General features: G+C 45.0%; 1 protein-coding gene across 4 annotated transcripts in view; it reads right to left on the bottom strand.

The window, feature by feature from the left end:
* EXT2 (exostosin glycosyltransferase 2) overlaps positions 1 to 22801 on the bottom strand; it is a 141787-nt gene that overhangs the window by 45866 nt on the left and 73120 nt on the right. For all 4 annotated transcript variants that reach the window (XM_042233378.1, XM_027979639.2, XM_027979641.2 and 1 more), the window contains one exon: positions 6115 to 6304. In XM_042233378.1, coding sequence (XP_042089312.1) covers positions 6115 to 6304 — 190 coding nt within the window. The remainder of the gene's footprint in view (positions 1 to 6114; positions 6305 to 22801) is intronic.

Here is a 22801-nt window from a genome sequence, read left to right as displayed (position 1 = left end):
GGCACCCCCACGGGAGGCTCCCAGCAGGTTCTATAGACACCCCAACAGGCTCCCTAAGGAGTCTGACAGCTCCTCTGCAGGCAGTTTCCTGGCAGGTTCTGTGATACCTTCAGCAGCAACTCAGCTGAGGTTCTGCCCTCAGGTGGTTCCTCAGGAATTGAAGCCCTCACCAGTACCCCAGTGAGTCCAATAACACCCCCCCAGACGGCTTCCTGTTGAATTCCGTGGGTATCCAAAGGGGTTGCTGGTTTCCTGTTTGCCAGTCTCAGCCTGTGGCACCTGAGCAGCTCCACCATGCAGTGGGTCTGAATCTCAGACCGCGCTGGGGAAGGCACTCTCAATCCCCAGGCTGATTTCCTATAATCCCAGGAGCTCTTTTTACCCTTTAGCCACCCATCTCCTAGTCCTAGTTAACAATTCCTGGTTAAAACTTGAACGTTTCCCGGTCAGGTTGCCGTGTGGCTTCTGTCTCCCACCTGGAACTTGACTGACACACTAGGGCTATCAGAAGGATTCTCAGATGAAAAGGCTTCTGAATGGCTTCTCTATGGCTTCTGAAGCTAGAACCATGACCAATGCCTGGGTGAAAGTTACAGGGAAACTGATTCAGGCTCAAAATCGGTAAGAGTGTTCTGATGGAGTGAAATGCCTTCAGCAATGCTATGTGCCCTTCTACTTGAAATGTACTAACTTCAGAGACCAAACAAGATACCTCTGCGGACTGTACGGACAGTAACATTTCACAGAGAGAAGAGTCTTTGGAAAGAGCTTCAAATCTCAGGTGTTTGTATCCCTTATCAGCCATGTGATCTTGAACAAGTCCATGATTTTGTACCTGTTTCTTTGACTATGAAGACGGGATAGTGATGCCATCTTCACCTGTGGCAAGGCGTGAGGAGGAACAGGAATGCGTTTAGCAGCTCAGTGCCCAGCACGTGGCAGAACTTCCACCAAATGTTGGCTGTGCTTTCCCTTGCAAGTCTCTGTCTATTTACAGACCAAAGGATGTTTTCGAACCCTAGGTAGTGGTGGCAAAGTGGCACACGTTAGATCTCGTACATCACTCTGACAGTCTAGTGGCATGTCCTCAGCTTTTATCTTCAAAGCTCACTTTGAGACCAGCAGAAACCCTGCCATTAATCCTCTAGAACTGAAAAAACCTAACTTGCCAACGGAACAAAGAAACATGGAACTCTCGCCAAGGAAATTTCACAAGGCAACAAACAGCCCCTCTTTCTGCAATACAGAAAGAGGCTAGAAAACAGGCTAGCTGCTTGTGTGATGCGGAGATGTTCCTCTACCCTGGATGAGAGGGACTCTCACCCAGGGAGTGTGCACAACACCTTCAACAGAGAGTTTTCCATGTTCTTTACCTATGTGTAGCCAGAAAATTACTCAACGTCTAAAAACAACCTTCCTCGATAAGGTCTTTGATAGGGAAGTTTCAGCAAGCGAGGAAAGCTAAATGGGTACAGATGGAAATAGAATGAATCGTGGCTTTCTTGGAAAGGTGATTACCTTTTCCTGTTCTGAGCTGGGTGTGGAGAGCCAAAGGCAGCTTTGGTAAAAGGAGTCTCCATCTCCACGGTCCAGCTCCCTATGAGCCATCATGACCACAAGGAAGGACTCCAAGTAGAACTCCCAGTTTCTGTTTTCACAGCTTCAAATAGAACAGGTCTCTAAGGAGGGGACCCAACTTCCGTGGGCTTTGGTATCCCTTCTGTGGAACATGGGAACAGGAAAGTGGCTAGCCAAAGAAGCATTATAATTACTCCCTGCCGTAAAGCAGACAATTCTGATATAGGATTTCGATACAGTTTGGAAAAAAAAAAAAAGGCCAGGAATCCAAGGTAGGAAAGAAACACATAAGTGAAAAAGAACAGAAGACTTGTATTTTTCTTTCCATTAGTATTTTCAAAAGAATAAGATTTATTTTTCTGCCTCTCTTCGAGCCCCTGATAAGAACCTGGTTGATCTGCATAATCCCAATCAGAGACCTGATAAAGCATGATCTCCCTGCTGCTAAACAGCAATCTGAATAGACACAGTGGGGCTCAGGCACAGAGCATGAGCTTTGGATCCAGAGAGACTTGTGTTCATTTCTGTAGATCTCTGATGTGTGTGTGTTAGTCGTTGAGTTGTGTCCGGCTCTGTGTGACGCTATGGGCTGTAGACCGCCAGGCTCCTGTGTCCATGGAATTCTCCAGGCAAGAATACTGGAGTGGGTTGCCATGCACTTCTCCAGGGGATCTTCCGAACCCAGGGGTTGAAGCTGGGTCTTTGCACTGCCGGCGGATTCTTTACTGTTTGAGCCACCAGGGAAGCCCTAGGGTAAATTACTCAATTAATCCGAGTTTCACTTCTGTAAATGGGGATAATATCAGCTTCTTTCCGGTTTGTTAGAAGCACTAGAGACAATGCCTGTAAAGCACTTAGCACAGTTCCCATTCCTCGATATAAAAGATACACAATACATGTTAAAACGACACGGTATCATTCTCACTCTCACAAATGTGTGCACTGGTTCAGTCGTGTCTGACTCTTTGCAGTCCTTTGGACTGTAGCCCGCCAGGCTCCTCTGTCCATGAGATTTTTCAGGAAAGAATACGGGAATAGGTTGCTATTTTCTTCCTCCAGGAGATCTTCCTTACCCAGGCATCTTCACAAATGGATTCTTGTAAAGTCTTACAAACTTCACTTCGCCTCTGACATTTTGAAGAGGTGTAGACAGAAGAATATGGTGTGACTCCTTAGGATGCAGAAGGAAACAGTGTCTCAGCTAGAAACCTCGGGTTCTTACCCCACTGCTTGGCCCAGACGGGGTCTTTTTCCTTACTCTTTTAACTTCTAAATGCATGAATTGTAGCTTGTGTCTCATCCTGCGAATCTGTAGCTGGCAAAATAGAAATGTCACCTTCCATTCACACAAAGTAGTCTGAAAAATAAGATTTCTCAAAAACATTGCCAAATTTATGAAAAACAAACAGCTGAGCCAACTGACCTGATAACTTTACAGTTCTGAGCTTTAGTCCAACTTGAAGGAGAAAAAGAACTCCTTGTGTTAAGGATTTTTTTTAAAAACATGTATTGATTAACAGCTTTCTCCAAGTTGGATGCCAGGAGCCATGTAAGCTAGGAGAATTCTCCAACTTGGCAAAGGTACTACGAAATGTTCAGGTTGTCTGATGATGACCCCAAGTCCATCCTGGAGATCACTGTCACACACAACCACAGATTCACAAAATCAACCATCAGGTTATCTCTGTACAAATCTCGAGCTCCCTCCAGAAGTCCTCAACCTGCCTGGTGAACAGCGAGTCCCCAGACCCTCACTCCCCACGGTCCTAGGATTCAGCTGGAAGGAAGGGCACTCCTGCTTCTGCTTCTCAATGGCCTCCATCCTGATGGACCGCCCTGAAACATTCAGCCAATCCCATCCGGCCTATTAAGAACTGTGGAAGTAGCAACCCGAAGCTGGGGTGGCCATAGGGGAGTTCCCTGAGATCAATTCAAATTTAAAAACTGAAATCAGTTAAAACAGAAGGCTGAGTTAAACCTATCTGAAATGTACGCTGTAACAGCTTCCTTCAGGCTGAGGCCAGGGGCCAAGCCTAACCACCTCTATATCCATCAAGCTGGGAAACTGAAAAGCTGGGGTCGGAGGAGGGCAGTGGCTTGCCTCTCTCATCTGACAGAGCTCAAAAGCAACGTGACGAAAGCTCGCTGGAAATCTCTATTGCCTAGTCTAAGTGTTTACCTAAACTTCAAACCCAGCAATTTAGACTAAAATGTAACCAAAAAGAAAATACTATTTGGTTGGGTTGGAGAGTGAAAAAAAAAAAAAAAACAGTAGAGGGGAGGGATTTCTGCCTGCACTAATCCTCCCAGCAGCAGACATGTTAACCACAATATTTATTTTAGTAAATGTAGAGAAAGCGAAAAACATCACTTTTGCCTCTAATATTTCAAAGCCTTGGACTTGTCTTTTAAAAAATATATATGTTACTAACGCCATACATGAAAAATCAGATGCCTTTGCTGGCACGAGGGCCAGAGCTGACAGCCCCATTTACCAACTGAACAAACACCCCACAGAAGATTAAACACGGTTCATGTTCTCCCCAAACAACCACAACGCCAGAGCCAGAGCCCTGACCTAAAAACCACTGTTAGAAAAAAAGCTGGTCCAGCCCCTCAATGTGTCAAAATTTGGGCCTCATCAGTTGAGGGCTCTCTTTCCTCTCTAGTGCCAAAATATTTCAAAAATAAACTACACTCTTGGTCATGACATTCACCACTACACTTTGGTAGGGTGTACCAAAAATTAAAACTGAACACCCAACTCCAGAACCTAGGTTTGTGCTCTTGCTTTTAGAGACAGCAATGTAGGCAGGACCTTAGACCAAGAAGGAAGAAAACGATTTCTCTTTTCTCACAGTTTGCAGTGAGACTTGCTCCAAAGAAGTGACTCAAAGTCACATTGAATAAGTCACCTTACACCCAAAGTGGCTGACCTGGGTTTCTAAGGAGAAGCCTCTTCTGCACTTAGCAGCAGCACTGCCTGTCTGGGCAGGAGGGTGGGATGCAGCTGGGGGGCTCCCGCCCTGGAAGCTGGTGGCCTCAGCATGCAGGGGGGTGACTGCAGATATGACACACAGCTGTTCCAGCTCCGACAAGAGACATGCAGCCTTCCTTCTGAAACACAACCCGTTCTTTATGAATGAAGACACAGATCAGCAATGCAGTGCCTCCAATCCACCGCACTCTGGGTGGACCTGGGGCTCTGATGACCCTCCCTGCTGTCCCGTTCTGTCCCCTCGGCTTCCTCCTCCTCCCCTTTCCCGTCAGTTTCATCCTCTCTCCCTCTGAGAAGGTGCCAACATCCTCTTTTTTCTTCTACCCTTTTCTGTCCCCTTTATTGAGAGTCAAACAAACAAAACAAAAATCCAAGAATGTTGGGAGGAAAAAAACCTGGCACAAAAAATGAAAATAACAATAATAAACACCATGTGCTTCAGGGCATACTATGGGGCTTCCTGTAAAATAGCTACTTTGTTTACTAAACTGTGGCTCCCTGAATCTAAAAAGCAAGTATTGATGCAGAGAACAAAAGTCCCACCAAGGAAAAGATTTTAAAAGTCTCAAGAAGGCATTTAAATCCTGATTTGCCTCACAAACAGAAGTACATTCTTCTCCCAGCCTAGACTAGGGATCTACTACTGGGGTTTCCAAGATTGACTATCCTGACTTCAGTATAACCAATTAAGCGGGAACAGCCATAAAAAGTGCAGATGCTACTGTCAGGCAATCAACTAGACCTTATCGGTGGCAGTGGCGCACATTACAAACTTCAAACTCATTCCTTGCTCTGATCCATCAGCAACTTCCTGGCTTTAACAGGCTATAAAGGGCAGGGCTTTGAAGTCCCTGGGATTAGGATCCATAATAGACGGGCTGAATGAGAAACGAAATGCAGGCGGAACGTACATTATGCGTCCTGAATTAAAAACAAATCCAATGAATCAAACAGGCTCAGCCTGAGCTGCCAGTCCGCAGATCATAGGGGTGGCCAAGGCAAGGGACAGAGCGATTCAGGATGAGCTGGTGGGAACTTCCAGTGAGGGGTCACTTTAAGGAGCTGATTCAAGCCTGGGAGGGTGCGCTGTGCTGACTCTGCCCATCAGAGGTGAGGCCGTCCTTTTTGAAGAAGAGCGCCGTATCAGAGCCGAGATAAGGAAGGAGAAAACTAATGCCTTTTAAACTGACTTTTCATGTAAACAAATCAGCTGAGAGGGCTGAGGGAAGCTGAGATCTGTTTTCCCAAGACTGATGGCCTTTGATCCTATTGATTCCTAAGCCCTCAAACACTTGTGGCTACAGAGCATGCCATGGGCTAAGAGTTAAACGGGCCACCCTAGAACAAGAACAAGATGACTGGGAAAGCCAGGGGCATGCTGCCTCAGGAGTGGCATTACTGTTGACAAAGCAGGAAAGTTCATTTAAGACAAAGGCTGCAAATCATTTGTCCATCAAAAAAACTCGATCCCATTGAGACGAACACAAAATGTCCAAACCTGGCCTTTCCTGGACACACCATCTCTCCACTCTTCTTACCTTCAGGAGGGTTTTTATTCTGATTGTTCCAGACGACCAGCAGCTTGGATAGGCTAGGCACCTTGGACACTTCGGTGATGACCCGGAAGAGGCTCTCCACTCGGTCGTAGGTGAGGACGATGGCTGTGAAACCTTGAGATTGCGGGGGGATGAGGGGGAGGAAGAGAGGGTTGCTCACACTGCCCCACTTCTGCAAGAGAACAGATTAATGTGGGTCAGAGAACGATCTAGTAACAATGGTGCTGGTCTCTTTCTCAGAATCACCAATAAACCTGAACATGGGAGACTCGATGTAGTTTTTACCATGACCAAACCAAGAGGCAAGCAACTGTTCAAAGTCTTCCCCACCTCAAAATCTGCACTGATGCTCTTTAAATGAGTTTGGCTCTGATACCCTTAAAAAAAGGAGCAGAGCATTTTTGCAGCTAAGAGATTTTTAGTTAAACATGGCAGATTAAACACATGCGTTTATCTCCATTCCATCCCCAAACCCACTAAAATGGCAATTAATAGATATAAAATATAAATCGACCCAGACAATGAAATGGGAACAGAGACAGCAGCTGATGAGCAGCATCAACATGCTTCTGAAAGACTGAAAGGGGCTGGAGAAGCGGTGATGGAGCAGAAGGGTGGGAGTCACAGCCCAAGTACCACAAAGGGGGTGGCGAGGCAGCAAGGCAAGCAAGTCCCAACTGTTAGCCCTCAGTGGCCCAGGGACTGTGCTCAGCGGGACCTCATGAGCTAAGAGGAGGAGGGTGAGCACAGGAGCAACAGCTAAAATAGGGGGCAGCGACAGGCTCAGGGCATAAGCGTTCCCATCACCTGCCCACTCAGCCAGAGAACTACGCTTCTTCCTTACCCACACTACAGAAGGGAGGTTGATTCTCTGAAAAACACTAAAGCTCTAGACATGAAAACATAGGTACTGAAAAGAGGGAAATGCAGTTAGAGCTTATATTTTGAATGATGAGCTCTACGGCTTCTTCTCTCTCTAGCGACCCAAACACTAGCAGCCATGTGGTTTACTTGCCACTCCATGACCTGACAGCGAAGCCCCATCACCTTACAGGGAGGCCCCACCACCTTACAGCCAAGCCCCACCATCTTACAGCCAAGCCCCAGCATCTTACAGAGAAGCTCCACCATCTTACAGCCAAGCCCCACCATCTTACAGCAAAGCCTCACCATCTTACAGCAAAGCCCTACCACCTTACAGCCAAGCCCCACCATCTTACAGCCAAGCCTCACCATCTTACAGCCAAGCCCCACCATCTTACAGCCAAGCCCCAGCATCTTACAGAGAAGCTCCACCATCTTACAGCCAAGCCCCACCAACTTACAGCAAAGCCTCACCATCTTATAGCAAAGCCCTACCACCTTACAGCCAAGCCTCACCATCTTACAGCCAAGCCCCACCATCTTACAGAGAAGCTCCACCATCTTACAGAAAAGCCCTACCACCTTACAGCCAAGCCCCAGCATCTTACAGAGAAGCTCCACCATCTTACAGCAAAGCCCTACCACCTTACAGCCAAGCCCCACCATCTTACAGCCAAGCCCCACCATCTTACAGCAAAGCCCCACCATCTCACAGCCAAGCCTCACCATCTTACAGCGAAGCCCCACCACCTTAAGCCCCACCACCTTAAGGCGAAGCTCCACCATCTTACAGCGAAGCCCTCCGGTAACAAGCTTCTCTCAAACAAAAAACTTCTGATCAGCTCTTTAGAGCTTCCACAGATCCTAGAATCAGACATTTCAAGAACACCTTCAGCATGAACAACAGGAAACAAGTGAACAAGAAGAAAAACAAGAAGCAGAGAAAACAGAACAGAAGAAGCAGAGGGCAGTGGTTTAGTTGCTCAGTGGTGTCCGACTCTGTGACCCCATGGACTATACAGTCCATGAAATTCTCCAGGCCGGGATACTGGAGTGGGAAACCTATCCCTTTCTCCAGGGGAGCTTCCCAACCCAGGGATTGAACCAGGTCTTCCGCATTGCAGGCAGACTCTTTACCAGCTGAGCCACAAGTGAAGCCCAATAATTCATGTACTAAACAATGCCCCCATTTAAGGTATACAATGGGTTTTGGTATATTACACCGTTAAATTTTAAAAACTGGTAAAATATAACACGAAACCTGCCATTCAAACATCTTTAAGTGAACAATTCAGTGGCATGAATTACATTTACATTCATTTGTTTTTACATGAAAAGCCTAACTTTAGGACCTAACTTCAGCTTCACCAGGAGGAGGCTGCATATGAAATGGCCTGTTATTCTGGCTGCTCACGCGCCTTAGTCTTTTCATACTCTGGGATTTCCAAGGCTTCCCCTGTCAACCTCATCCATATCACTGATGGACAGCCATCACCACGCCTATGACAACAGCTGTGTGCCAGATGTGACAGTGTGGGGCAGGAAATGCACACAAGCACATGGGCTACACATGGATGGGAACTCAGGGAGACTGAGTGGGGTTCCTGGAGTCCTAATGGCATCAGGATATTAAAGCCAAAATGTCCACAACAGGCCATAATTAAGATTTCACAACCAAGAGACACAACAGGAAAGACTATCTTCCTAAGGCTGACTTCTTGCTTCCACAATATCACACCTGGGCATTAAGCTGTGGTCTTAGGAAGGTGCCTGAATCTTAGTGTTTCTACCCTGCATCCAATCACCTTTGCAGGAACACCTTTTCATTTTCTGTTCCTGTCTTACTCATCACAGTTTCCTGACTTGTATGGAAACGGAAGTCAGGAAGTAGCCCTGTGCCACTAAGCCACAGTTAATCACCAAGGCTCATGGTCTCTCTGCCCTCACCAACCCAGCCCACCCATCAACCCCTCCCAACACAAAACTCGTGTGCTTGAAAATCCTCATTTTAAATGGAAAAGAAAAAAAAGTTTTTAAAGAAGTATGTAAAATCATTTAATATGTGATGTCAAAATAGTCAAGATTCACTAAACACCTTGGTTTCCCTGATAGCTCAGCTGGTAAGGAATCTGCTTGCAATGCAGGAGACACCAGTTTGATTCCTGGGTCAGGAAGATCTGATGGAGAAGGGATAGGCTACCCACTCCAGTATTCTTGGGCTTCCCTTCTGGCTCAGCTGATAAAGAATCCGCCTGAAATGTGGGAGACCTGGGTTCAATCCCTGCCTACTCCAGTATCCTGGCCTGGAGAATTCCATGGACTGTATAGTCCATGGGGTTGCAAAGAGTCGGACACGACTGAACGACTTTACTGTGAGGCACTGTGCTTTACATACATTATCTCATTTGAGCCTCATGACAACCCCAAAATAGATGGCTACCACTCTCATCTTACGGATGATGAAACTGTGGGATCAGAAATAGCGAATGATGTCTAATCATTCGCTTTACCAGTCCAGAAAGGAAAGAAGAAATAGCGAATGATGTTCATGGTCATATAACCCGCACATGACAGAGCAGGAAAGCGCCCGGGCTGTCCGACTCCAGAACACCAGGATGTGGCGTTTCATGGTCCCTCCCCAGTTTGAGGTAAGCATCACCATTTATAGACTCTGGAACTGTGGGAAACTCCAGAGCTTATTACTTGTAGCTCTTCTCTGAGAAGAGAAGAGAAGAGAAATGCTGACGGTTTTCTTGATTCTTGATGATCAAACATGGGCCAATAAGTAAGAGCCCACCTAAACACTATGATTTCACAGGGTACATGGAATAAAAACATACCAAATACATAACACTGACACAAAGGGAGCACATAAATTTAAAAAGGTAAATACACCTCTAACACAGGAGGAAAAACTATTAAACCTCCAACAAAATGAGGTCTGTTCTTCAGGAGAAGTGGGGAACGCCAGCACACTTGCATGCCTCTATGACATTCAAAAGAGGGGAAAAATTCCCTGATAGATGCAAAGCTTGGTTTCAGAAAATGAATCCCTTGGAATTTAAACCCCCTGAAAGGCATCACAGCTCTGGTTTCATAGCGCTGCCAGGAGAAGAAACGAAGTCTCTGGCAAGACAATAGATCCTGTCTCATCCCGTATGCCAGCTCCCTTCGGGAAGCCGTTGGTTATGGGATGCGGGAGGAGATGAAGGGTGGGTGGGTAATGGACAGTAACTTGTCTCAGCTCTCAATTTTTCCACACTGCTCACGTGCATGCCAAACAAGGCTTGAAGACTGGAAAAGCAGAAACAGCAGCATACTGGGGGAGACAGGGCACGTAAAAGAGCGTAACAAGTTCTGAAATCTTGCCAACACTTTCCCATAAAACACAGGCGTTGAGATGAACACGGGGGCAACACAGAAACTGCTGAGCATGAATCTACTGTGTTACAAGCTTGACACTTTACTGTAGGACATGCCACCAACAATGCTGCTGCTGCTGCTGCTAAGTAGCTTCAGTCGTGTCCGACTCTGTGCGACCAGGCTCCCCCGTCCCTGGGATTCTCCAGGCAAGAACACTGGAATGGGTTGCCATTTCCTTCTCCAATGCATGAAAGTGAAAAGTGAAAGTGAAGACGCTCAGTCCTATCCGACTCTTAGCGACCCCATGGACTGCAGCCTACCAGGCTCCTCCGTCCATGGGATTTTCCAGGCAAGAGTACTGGAGTGGGGTGCCATTGCCTTCTCCACCAACAATGATGCAACTACCTTCAAAAAAGTGAGCCAGCGCATTTGAGGTCAGTTTTAGAATCACATGTCCTTAATCAGAACCCAGGCTCTTCACTTACCAGCTTTGTGGCCTGGGCAAAGCACTTAACCTCTCTTGCACCTCTGTTTCTGAATCTATAAGATCACGTTAAAACTACAACTCTTCTAGGTACAAGTACAAGGGTTAGTCGTTCAGCTGTGTCATACTCTTTGTGACACCATGGACACCAGGCTCCTCTGTCGATGGGATTTCCCAGGCAAGAGTACTGGAGTGGGTAGCCATTCCCGACCCAGGAATCCAACCTGGGTCTTCTGTACTGCAGACAGATTCTTTACCACTGAGCCATGAGGGAAGCTCTTTTCTAGGTAGTGTTACTTAACACAATAATTAAATTATTAACATGTCTTACTTATTATTTCTTAACAATCTAGCTGTGGTTAATAACAGTAAAAGGTAATAAATGCAAAGTGCCTGACACACACAAACATTCGATAAAGGACGCCAACAGATGGTCTTATGGGAATAGCAATTTCTCTGGGATTCACTTTCTGCAGGTCTCAAAAGCGGGGTGGGAGGTGGCTAAGTGATCATGAGCTATCTTCCAGCCACTAGGATTTTAAATGAATCCCTTCTTCCTCTCTACCTTCACCTCACCATGCTCTGGGGTCCTGGTTTACCTGGATTCTCCTGGATTCTTCTTCCTCTCCAAATACACTTTCCATTTTCATAATTTTCTCTTTTCTGTCCTATTCATTATATTTTAGCTATTGTGAAAGCTTCATGAAAACCAGAGTCATAACTGCTATTAACACCCAGCGCCTAGCACAGTGCTTGGTGTGACTCAACAAAAACTTGCTTAAAAATGACTGAGCCTCAACTGTGTTCTTTCTGTTCTCTGTGCATGGGTGTGAACAGCTAATGTACATTCAAATGAGTGACATCAAAGCTCTGAAATGGTTTCCAACTTAGTTCATTCATTTTAAAATACTCATCCACAATCTTACCGTGCTAAGTATTCTGAAGAAGTGTATTAGGATATTTAATAGTGTGGATCTGGACGGTGACATTTACTGTGGTGTGGAAAGCCTTGTCTATGACTCTCAGTTTCCTCACCTGTAAAATGGGAGAGCCTGACAGCACCTACCTCCAGATTATGCACGTGAGCACTCAGCCCAGGGCTCAACACAGAGCTCCAGGGATGGTGAAAGTGAAGTGACAGTCAAAGTCGCTCAGTCATGTCTGACTCTTTGCGACCCCACGGACTACACAGTCCATGGAATTCTCCAGGCCAGAATACTGGAGTGGGTAGCCTTTCCCTGCTCCAGGGGATTTTCCCAACCCAGGGATCGAACTCAGGTCTCCCACATTGCAGGCAGATTCTTTACCAGCCGAGCCACAAGGGAAGCCCAAGAATACTGGAGTGGGTAGCCTATCCCTTCTCCAGGGGATCTTCCTGACTCAGGAACTGAACCAAGGTCTTCTGCATTGCAGGCGGATTCTTTACCAACTGAGCTTTCCGAGAAGCCCTGAATGAACTGAGCTATCAGGAGAACTAGGAACGGTAGTTGAAAGCAAACACAAAAAACTAGCTCGCTCCACTTCATATTCTCATCTGCCAAAACAACAGTATTAGCAGCTCAGCAATCACTCCATCACTATGATTTCTGGTGCTCATTCATTCAGTCAACATTTCCTGAGCATAAACTATAAGCCAAGAATAGGGTTAAAGACGCAAAGACAAATTCCTTCTCCTCAAACAGTTCAGAATCTGGTAGGGAAGACAGCTAGGTAAAAAGACAAATTATGATGCAAACAACAAGTACTAAAACAAGGTCCTCAAGTCCCATGGGCCCAGGAAGATCCAGTCACCTCCATCTTCCTGGAGGAGGTAAGGAGGGGATGGAGCTAATCAAACAGCCGCAGGGCAAGCCGAGCGGCGAGTGCTGACGCCTGCTTCCTCGCCTGCCAGAGGCAGACTCTGCCAGGGCCAAGGCTAGGAGGAGGGAGGGGAGCACAGACAAGGGACCTCAGACTCAGGCAGACTAAAGCCACATCATGAAAAGCCCATGCAACAGAAGTTTCTTTTTAAGTCTCATGATTGGTTTTCTGTTGATTTGTTTTGAAGCTTTCTTGTCCAGAGTATTGTTTTACTAATAAATTAACACGGCTACCTTCACGTTCTGTCTCAAAAGGTCAGAAACAGGAAACGCTGGTCTGCAGCTGGGCTTCTGTGCTGGGTGCCTCTCCGTCCATCCGCAAACATGATTCCATTTGCCTTTGGAGCCCGGTGACAGCGAGGAGAAAGGCAGCTTTAATTGGGGTGCGCGCCTTCATACAGACACTCCACTCCGCTAGGGTAAGGTCAACAGACTAACCCCCAGAGGAAAAAAAAACTTACTGAAGAAGGACATTTCAAAAACAGCGTTTAGTCACCTCTGAAATACTGTTAAGGACCGACCCCCTGCTGGCTGACCAAAGAGAGTGTCTACAGTCTGGGACCTCCTGACCCCACTTTCTGCAGGAAATCAAGCAAATTTAAACCTCCATAATTTACTCAAGACTCTGACTTCTGCCAGGGAAAAGGCAAACAGCGCTGCCAATTAACTCGGTAGCCTGATTAAATCTCCATCATGGCACGATGGGGCACGAAACCAGGCCCCCAGCAACAGAGGGGCCAGAGGAGAAGGCAGAGCCCCGCTACCACAGCTTCAGCCCGCAACCGCAGCTGCAGCCCGCAACCGCAGCTGCAGCCTGCAACGCTGGCTCTCAAGGAACTTTCGGGTACACTCAGTGAAACTCTTCACTCCAAGATGGGAGGCGATAGCAGAGGAGGAGAGCGTGCATGGTGCGTTGAGGCCAAATACCTCCTTCATCCAGCACTCACCCTCCCCCTACTTCACTCCTCACTCAGAACAAACATTCTTCAGGGAAGCTGAGAAACCCAGACTGTTAACTTAATCCACGACAGCCATGCCAACTGTCACAGCAGCACGCCCACTTTCGAGAAGTTCTATCACATCGATTATCCTGGAGCGCCCTGGTGAATGAATTAACAGCAAACAGACAGACCAGCGAGACGGACGTGCGGGTTCAGGTGGCAGGATCTCTTGAAAGAGAAGCCTTGGGAGATCAGGCTTAAAGTCCACCACCAGTTCAAAGGGGTCTTCTCCTTCAAGCAAGGGATTCCAACTCAACTAACTAGGTGTGCCTTGGCAATCTTACACACAGGGAAGTTGTCTGGGCCCTTCCTGCAATCCTGTTTTACTTCCTTGGTTGAAAGGTCATAGGAGCCCTACGTGAGCCTAACCAAAACCATCCTGGCCAAAGTTACCTACCAGACAGAAACTGGAGGAAGCTGGTGGGCAAACTGCTAGAGCCATTCTGAAAGGGTCTTGCTGGAACTACTGGAGGATTATAAAATACACATTCAAATATCAACGAAAGGACTCTCTCAACCTACACCAGGCAAAACCCAAACAGAAGAAATCAAGTTCAAAGCAGGATGACCCAAAATTTAATCCCTATTATAGCAGAGGCTTTTTTTTTTTAACATCACTATGTATAATGTCATGTGACAAGAAGAGAATTAAGCAGATATTTGAGTCCACCCATATCTGATTTAGATGAAGGTTATTTCGCCAGAGCAGAAAAGTGAGAAGTCAGAGGAGAAAGGAAAAGAAGAGAGGACAGGCTTGTTACACAGAAGCTTTCAAGCCCCTGGTTATGAGCAGCCTTACCTATCCCTACCTTGATCGAAAGGGCAGTTTTCATGGTTGTTTTGAAGTTATCAACCCTTACCTCAATGTGGTTTCAATTATGAATTACCAGACTAAAAGGGGGGGGGGAAGCTTTGATTTATTCTTTTTTGCTCCAATTATGCATGATGTGTTTCCACTGAAGACTTTGAAAAGTATTTCATCATGCCTCTCATCCTGCAGTGGTCAAAGGGCAAAACCAAAAGGAGTTAACCCTTTCATTTTTGCCTCCAGGTTCAAACAGCCTCCCTATCAATGGACATAGGGCAAGGCCTTTGAAGCAGAGAGGGCAATGAAAGGGTTAAGCATTAGCATCACATTACTAACGTGCATAAGGGTAGTGTCCCCTGTCCAAAATGGTGAGATGATATTTATGTTAATGGGTGCTGGGAGATCTGAAAGGGGCAATCAGTGACGTGGCCCACACTGCCTTAATCATTAACCCTCTGCAGCCCTGGGTGTGTGCTGACTTGGGACGCAGGAGAATGTGCCTAGAGACCTAAAGAATGTGTGCCAGCAGGCTCTCTTAACATGGAGAGGGGAAAGATTCAGGGACAAGCCTGAAGTCTGCTTGCTGCACTGCGTCTTTGCCTCATCCCACCCATTAAAAAATACCTGACCGTTCTGAAAAATAAGGAGAATGCTGATGGCTAAATCTCCCTGACTTGACATTAAACAGACACATGAGAGATGAAAATCGAAGGCTAGAAATCCCTTTCAGTGCTGTAGACACAACTAAGGAAGATAGTTAAATTATCAACTTAGAATTCTTACAATTTATTTACAGTAATGTCCTCACAAATCAGTTTTCTGTATGTTGGTCTTAGAAGGGGTCTAACCACATCTGGGTGGACTGGAGTAAACAGGTACTGTGACTCTTTAACATCCAAAGAAACTGAGCCACTGAGACTAACTCAGGGTCACAGGAGCAAGCCAGACCTTTTCACTGTTAGCCTCTTTTTCCTCTAGATGTGTTTCAGGTCAGTTCAGCCTCTCAGTTGTATCTGACTCCGTGACCCCATGAACTGCAGCACACCAGGCCTCCCTGTCCATCACCAACTCCTAGAGTCCACCCAAACCCTAGAGTCCACCCAAACCCATGTCCATTGAGTCGGTGATGCCATCCAACCATCTCATCCTCTGTCATTCCCTTCTCCTCCCGCCTTCAGTCTTTCCCAGCATCAGGGTCTTTTCAAATGAGTCAGCTCTTCACATCAGGTAGCCAAAGTATTGGAGTTTCAGCTTCAACATCAGTCCTTCCAATGAACACCCAGGACTGATCTCCTTTACGATGGACTGGTTGGATCTGCTTGCAGTCCAAGGGACTCTCAAGAGTCTTCTCCAACACCACAGTTCATAAACATTAATTCTTCGGTGCTCATCTTTCTTCACAGTCCAAGTCTCACATCCATACATGACCACTGGAAAAACCATAGCCTTGAGCTAGACGGACCTTTGTTTGGAACCAGTCTGTTCTTCCATGTCCAGTTCTAACTGTTGCTTCCTGACCTGTATACAGGTTTCTCAAGAGGCAGGTCAGGTGGTCTGGTATTCCCATCTCTTCAGGATTTTCCACAGTTTATTGTGATCCACACAGTCAAAGGCTTTGGCATAGTCAATAAAGCAGAAACAGATGTTTTTCTGGAACGCTCTTGCTTTTTTGATGATCCAGCGGATGTTGGCAATTTGATCTCTGGTTCCTCTGCCTTTTCTAAAACCAGCTTGAACATCGAGTTGTGTTTAAAAGCTCCTTTGTCTTCAGTGCACTGCAGTTTCACTCTGACTGTCCAGCTTGTGGTTTGCTGGTCTTCCTAGCTCTGACATCTACTATCATTCAACAGCTCTGGAAAACTGTCCGCTATTATTCTTTCAAACACGGGCCTCATTTCCATTGTCTCTCTCTTCCTCCCGGAACTCTGATTAGACCTATGTTGGACCCTGGCCCTCTGTTCTCCACATAACTTCAATTCTTTAATGTTTTCTGTCTCTTTGGGCTGCATTCCGAACCACTTCTTTGAATCTAACCATCTGAAGTGTCATTCAGGCTCTATGTCACATCTAACTCTTTGCAACCCCACGGACTGCAGCATGCCAGGCCTCCCTGTCCTTCACCACCTTCTGGAGTTTGCCCAAGCCTTGCAGCTGTGTTCCTGCTGGTTCTCGCTCATGATACTGCCTTATTTCTTTATGGGGTTTGCCTTATTTCTTATTGTGGGGTTTTGTTTTGTTTTGTTTTGTTTTACAGTGAGCTGCTCATTTTCCACAGACACTTTTAATTATTTGAGAGCTGGACTGAAGATGAACCCCTCCAGAGAGGGTCTGTGTCTACTTCTGCTGGTCCCTATCAACTCAGGGCCACCTTCGAGGAAATTCTCCTCTTAAGGTTTGTTTGGAACTACACCTGTAGTTCGAACATGGACCACAAACCATGTGAAGCTGGCTTATGAATGCAGTGCTCAGCAGCAGGGTCAATACAGACTTGCTCTTCTTTACCCCTTCACTCAAGAGGCTCTTTTAGCTCCCTGGCTTCTTTTAGCTCCCAGGAAGCTCCTGATAGATTCTCCAACTTGCTCAGGCCACACACTTTCTCTCCAGCTCCCCTGCTCCCTGCTTCAGACAGTCAACCAGGCTGCGGCTCCATGCCACCGAACTCTGCAAATGTCTGCAGTGAAAGCACCTCCCAGGACACCTGGCTTCACTTGTTTAGGGTCAACAAGTATCTTACTTTTCACCCAGCTTAGCAACAGGCTTTATCATACTTCATTCAATATTTTTGTTGTTCAGTTGGGAAGGTCATTTAGCATACCTAATCCACCAAGAAGCCAGTGACACAAGTCTTTTTATATTTACGCTAATAATCTAATTAGGTGCTATTGTGTTTCCCGTTTAATTTCAGGGCCAAGTCTGTGTGCAAGACAAAAACAATTACTGCAACAATACTATAACCTATTAGATGGAATGATGGACTGAGAATCTCTGCGTCAGACAAGTCACCACACTTCTGCAGACCTCCATTTCCTCGTGTATGAAATATGATGATGGAGAGGCAGATTTTAAAAATAAACAAGACTCCCCTTCCTCATCTGTAAGAATGGCGCTAGCAGAACGCTACTTTGGGGATGCAAGGATTCAACAACGGATAATACACAACAGAGCCTATCTGGGTACAAAACTGCGCCCTCTGTAAATTTCAGTTTTGTTCTCCAGAGTCCCATCCAATTCTAGAATGTATGTTTCCATGTGACAGAACATTACACGAGCAGCCTTATATCAATGCCACTTACAAAATGCTCCCACACGCATTACTTCATTACTATCTCACAATAATCCTGTGCAATAAGTAATAGTGCATTTTATAGGTAAGGATAACAGATGTTAAAGAGATAAGAAAGCACAATGTCAGGCTCCTAAATGGTCTGGAACTCCAGTTGATTCCAAAATGTCCTTTTCAATGGCTTTGATTAGTAATTGGTAATCAGTCACTAACCACTACCCTATTCTTCTGAAACTATTATTGCCCCCTAAACCCAGTCCTACAGATGAGCAAATCGCTGTGAAGAGACATTCGGTAAGTAACCTCAATTTACTGGGATCATCACCAGGAAAGAAGGGATTAAACCTTGCAATTCAAGTATTTCTGAGCTATTGTTAGCTTTCTGAAAGCTTACAGGTTAAACCCATCTGAGTACTGCTCTAAAAATTCCAGTTACTATCGGAGTTTTAGCTACTTAACTTTTTTCTTTATATAGCATTGAAATTCACATTTGGCTCAATGCCTGCCCTTCTTCTATAAAGCCAAACTACTGTCAAGAAGAGCGGGAGGGTTGCTCCTGATTGCTTTTCAGGTAGTAGAGGAAAAAGTTGACATTTTATCCTCTTCTTGCTCGGAAAGGAAGCCAATCCTTTATAAGAACCCTCATCTGACTGCGGCTTCCATCAGTGGGATGGACAGAAGCCAGTTAAATGGCTCAACCTAAGCCGTATTCAAAGAATCTAGATGAGAGAGGGTTTCATATGCTGCTGCTTTTAATAATTCATGAGTTATATCAGTCTGCAAGTAATAAATTTCACTAAATATATCTGTGGTAAAACGGTTTAAGATACTGTCTAATCAATTAAATGGGTGAATACAATAAAGTCAAACATGTTGTTGATTTTACTGGTTCTTAACTTTGTATGTTAAAAATAACAGTTCAGCTGTTTGATAGTAAAAAACGTGGATTATTCTTAAGACAGTCTTCAAATTCACCATCCTCATCCCTGGATCTGTTACTTAGTAAGTATACCGAAAACACTTAAAAAGAAAAATTAAAAACTTCAGTGAAAAAGCTAGTAATTTCTCTGATTCAAGCAAACAGGTTGATCTATAATCCCAAGTGTTCAAGAATGCTAATGGCGACTCAAAACACTACTTCTCACGAGAGGTGAAACAAATTTACAGTTTCATCTGGCTATCCCACACCTGAAATACTCAGTTCGAAAGACAGGCTCCTTCTCTGGCCTGTGCGTAAAAATGTTTGCTGGCGGCCCACTGACTGTATTTCAGAGGTCAGCTATGGTATGAAGGAAGACATCACTAGCTTGGTAAACAGACACTCTTGGGAAAGATTAAGTTATAGCTTGTGGCCTCCAAGCTCAAAGTACCTACACAGTTATGACCAAGAAAATCAAAGCTTTTGTACAGTTTTGAGCTGACAGGAGTATTAAGGTCAATACAAAGTGGAAAGAACAACCTGTAAAATGCAATCATTTCTTAACTTCTCCGGAATTCCAATAAGGTGTATGTTTTGTCTACTGTGTTTTAGCTCTGCTTCCTCCTGCGGGGAGGAGAGGGGGAGCATGAACCACAGGGCACAAAGGACAGGCAGGGAATCAACAGTGGGCAGGAGCTCAACGTATCTGGGGAGGCAAAAAAGACAGCATCTCTTGCTGGACAACAGACAGAAACGTAGGATAAAATATAACAAAATTTTTTTAAATATTCAGGAAATGGAAAGTTGCCAGGAACCCAAATCAATGAGCAAACTGCAAAGAGAGCTGAAGGCACCGTGGGGAGGCTGTCACTGGGCCTAGCGGCGCAGGGGGTGGACACTCATACCCACGTTGGACGAGGAGCACAGCTTTGGGCACGGGGGCAGAGGGAGCTGCCAGAGGGCCTTATACACCAAGCCTGGACCCTTGAAGGCCTGTACAATCAGCAGAAAGGTGGTCCTGGAAGTCCCTCCTAGAACATGGACACACAGAAAATCATCTGTCCTTTTCAACCTGAGTCTGGACGGGGGATGCTTCCAACAGAGGCTAGCCCTCGTACTGGTGTGGGGTTTAAATGGACCCTCCCTGTGCAGTATGGAAACCTCTGACCGAGAAATTAATGTTAAAAAGTGATTTATCTCTGCAATACCTCCTGGAACATCTGGAACAAGCCACAAAACAAGAACAAACTCTCTGGAGAAATACCTTCCTACCCCCAGGTGGCGAAGATTTCTATAGAAAACCTCACCAGAGATGAGACTCACATTCCAAAATTACAAAACATATAAGGAAAAAATGCAACAAGAGCAACAGGCAGTAGACACATGACAGGATTAGAACCTACGAGAAATTTTAAAATCAAATTAGTGGAGAATATAAGGTGAGTATCTCAAATAATTAAGATACAAAAGAGTGAAGTGAAAATCTATATTGGGAGAAAAAGGTACTATGAAAAAAGATCAGGCAGACAGATCTGAAAAATAATCAGAGCTTCTAGAAATAACTACTGAAATTTTAATCCCAATGGATGGGTAAAAACACATTGGACATGGCTAAAGAAAAGAGCAAAATAGATGAGAGAAAATTTTCCAACATGCAGCACAAAGAGTTAAAAATGTGTAAAACATAAGGGGGGAAAAAAACCCAAACTTGAGAGACACAACAACAGAATTAAAGAGGTCTAACATGCATTTAATAGGATTCCAAGATTACTGAGAATGACAGATACATAATATTCAAAGAGAAAATGACTCAGAATATTCCAACACTGATTAAAAGACACGAACCCTCAGGTTAAAGAATAAAAATCACTCTCGAAAGCAGATAGAGAATGGGAATTAGAAATGACCATTTGGCAACCATTATAACAATTGATTCAGACAAGAAATCATTGGTGGATGCTAAACCTAGTAAAAGTTTGAGGAGTAACAGGATATTTACACAGTCTCAAAGCATTTCCTCACAAGACACATTAAAAGAAAGAGTAACTTCCCACTGGAGAAACCTCTGAGTGAAGTTATCATGACTACCGATGGGACAAATTGACATCATGTGTCCTCCAATGTGATTCACCAAGAACCAACATTTCTTCTGTGACATTCCTGCCAAAAATACTTAATCTGAATTTCAACAATTTGAAATGGAATGCATACTTTAATGCAAAAGCATCAGACAAATCCAAACCAAGGGATACCTTCCAAAATAACTGACATGTTCTCTTCAAAAAGACCACTGTCATGCCAGACAAAGAAGGACCTGAGAAACTGTTCTGGTAGAGGCTAAAGAGACATGACAACTGGACACAAGGGCTGCCTGAAATCTTCTGCTGCTGTACTGGACGTTATGGAGATAACTGACAAAATCTAAGCAAGCTCTGCATGTGTGTGCTCAGCTGCTTCAGCGGTGTCTGACTCTTTGTGACCCTGTCGACTGTAGCCGGCCAGGCTCCTCTGTCCATGGGATTCTCCAGGCAAGAGTACTGGAGTGGGCTGCCATGCCCTCCTCCAGGGGATCTTCCCGACCTAGAGATTGAACCTGCATCCCTTATGTCTCCTGCACTGGCAAGTGGGTTCTTTACCACTAGCGCCACCTGGGAAGCTCAAGATCTATAGGTTAAATAATCATATTGTATCACTTTTAATTTACAAATAATTTGGGTGGTTTTATGAGAAAGATCTAGGAGTAAAGGTGCCTCATATCTGTAACTTCCAAATGGTTCAGGAAAAAAAATACATAAATATGAATGCATATGCGTTTGTGTGCTTACATACACACAGAAAAGAATAAAGGAAATGTGGCAAAATGTTAGCGTTTGATGAAGGGTGTGCAGAAACTATGCACTGGTTTTAGAAATTTAAGTCTAAAATTATGTCAAAATAAAAACTTAAAAAATATACATAATTTAAGGTCTGTTTGAGCAAACAAACAAAAGCCAGATAAAGGAACATAAACTGCCTAGCAAAGTGTGGAAAGCTAACCCTTCCAAGGATGATGGTTAGGAGACTGAGAAATGGGAAGGCCTAGGTGTCCAGGGAGGAGGGACTCTGAAAACAGGAGTAAGAAAAGTTGGTTCCAAGATCCCTTAAACCTACATGCACAGGCAGGTCCACGCCCTCCCTGTCCTCTCCACCCGCTGCATCTTAGCAGGAGGTTTATTCTCTGGAGAAAATGAACTAGAGAGACCTCACACTCCAGAGACACAAGGCCAGCAGGATGAGGCGCCACATCAAATACGGCAGATCCAGAGATCACCCATCGTATGAAGGATGAGGCCCGGTCGCCTTCCCCATCCTCCTCCCCAAAGACGCGCAGCCCAGACTGACGATCCATCCTTGCCTGCTCCCAAGGGCAGAAAGAGTATCCTTTGGGTCAGTGAACCAATCCAATAGAAATAACCTAGGAGTACCAACAACGGGGTAAACAGTTGAGTCCCCATCCATAAACTTCAGTAAAGCCCGAAAGGTGACAAGCCAAACCATGCACACAGAGCTTCCCATCAGTTTTCAGCGGCTCACTCAAATACGGATAGACTGCTGAAAAACATCAGGTATTTGAAGAAAGTTTCCAATATGAAAGACAGAAAAGAAAGACCTGATGATGGAATTCAAGGGAAACAAATAATACAGGGAGCTTAAGACAAATAAAAACAAAACCACAAATATCTTCAGAAAGAGAAAGTACTGTATCCTTAAAACAAGAATAGGAAGCTATAAAAAAAGATTAAGTAGAAGTCAAGTAAAGACTTAGAAATTAAAAGTGAACAAAAATTTTAAAATGAAAAGTTAGAAGATAAAACTGAGAAAATATCTAAGAAATTAAAACAAACGGTCCATTAAGACAGAAAGAAAAGATAAGAAAAATAAGGATCAGTCTAGCACATTCATCATCAAGGTAACCCAAGTTCCATCCAGAAAAGAAGAGAGAAAATGGGGCGGGGGTGGGGTGGGGTGGGGGAGGGGAGATATAAAATGTGAAAATTTCCTTATAAAGGGCCCAAATCAGTATCCAGTGAACAAAAAAACACTCATAC

Source organism: Ovis aries, chromosome 15 (genome assembly GCF_016772045.2).
Source record: "Ovis aries strain OAR_USU_Benz2616 breed Rambouillet chromosome 15, ARS-UI_Ramb_v3.0, whole genome shotgun sequence".
NCBI lineage: Eukaryota > Metazoa > Chordata > Mammalia > Artiodactyla > Bovidae > Ovis > Ovis aries.
Note: the sequence above shows the minus strand (reverse complement) of the source record. Positions and strands in the feature narration are given on the sequence as shown.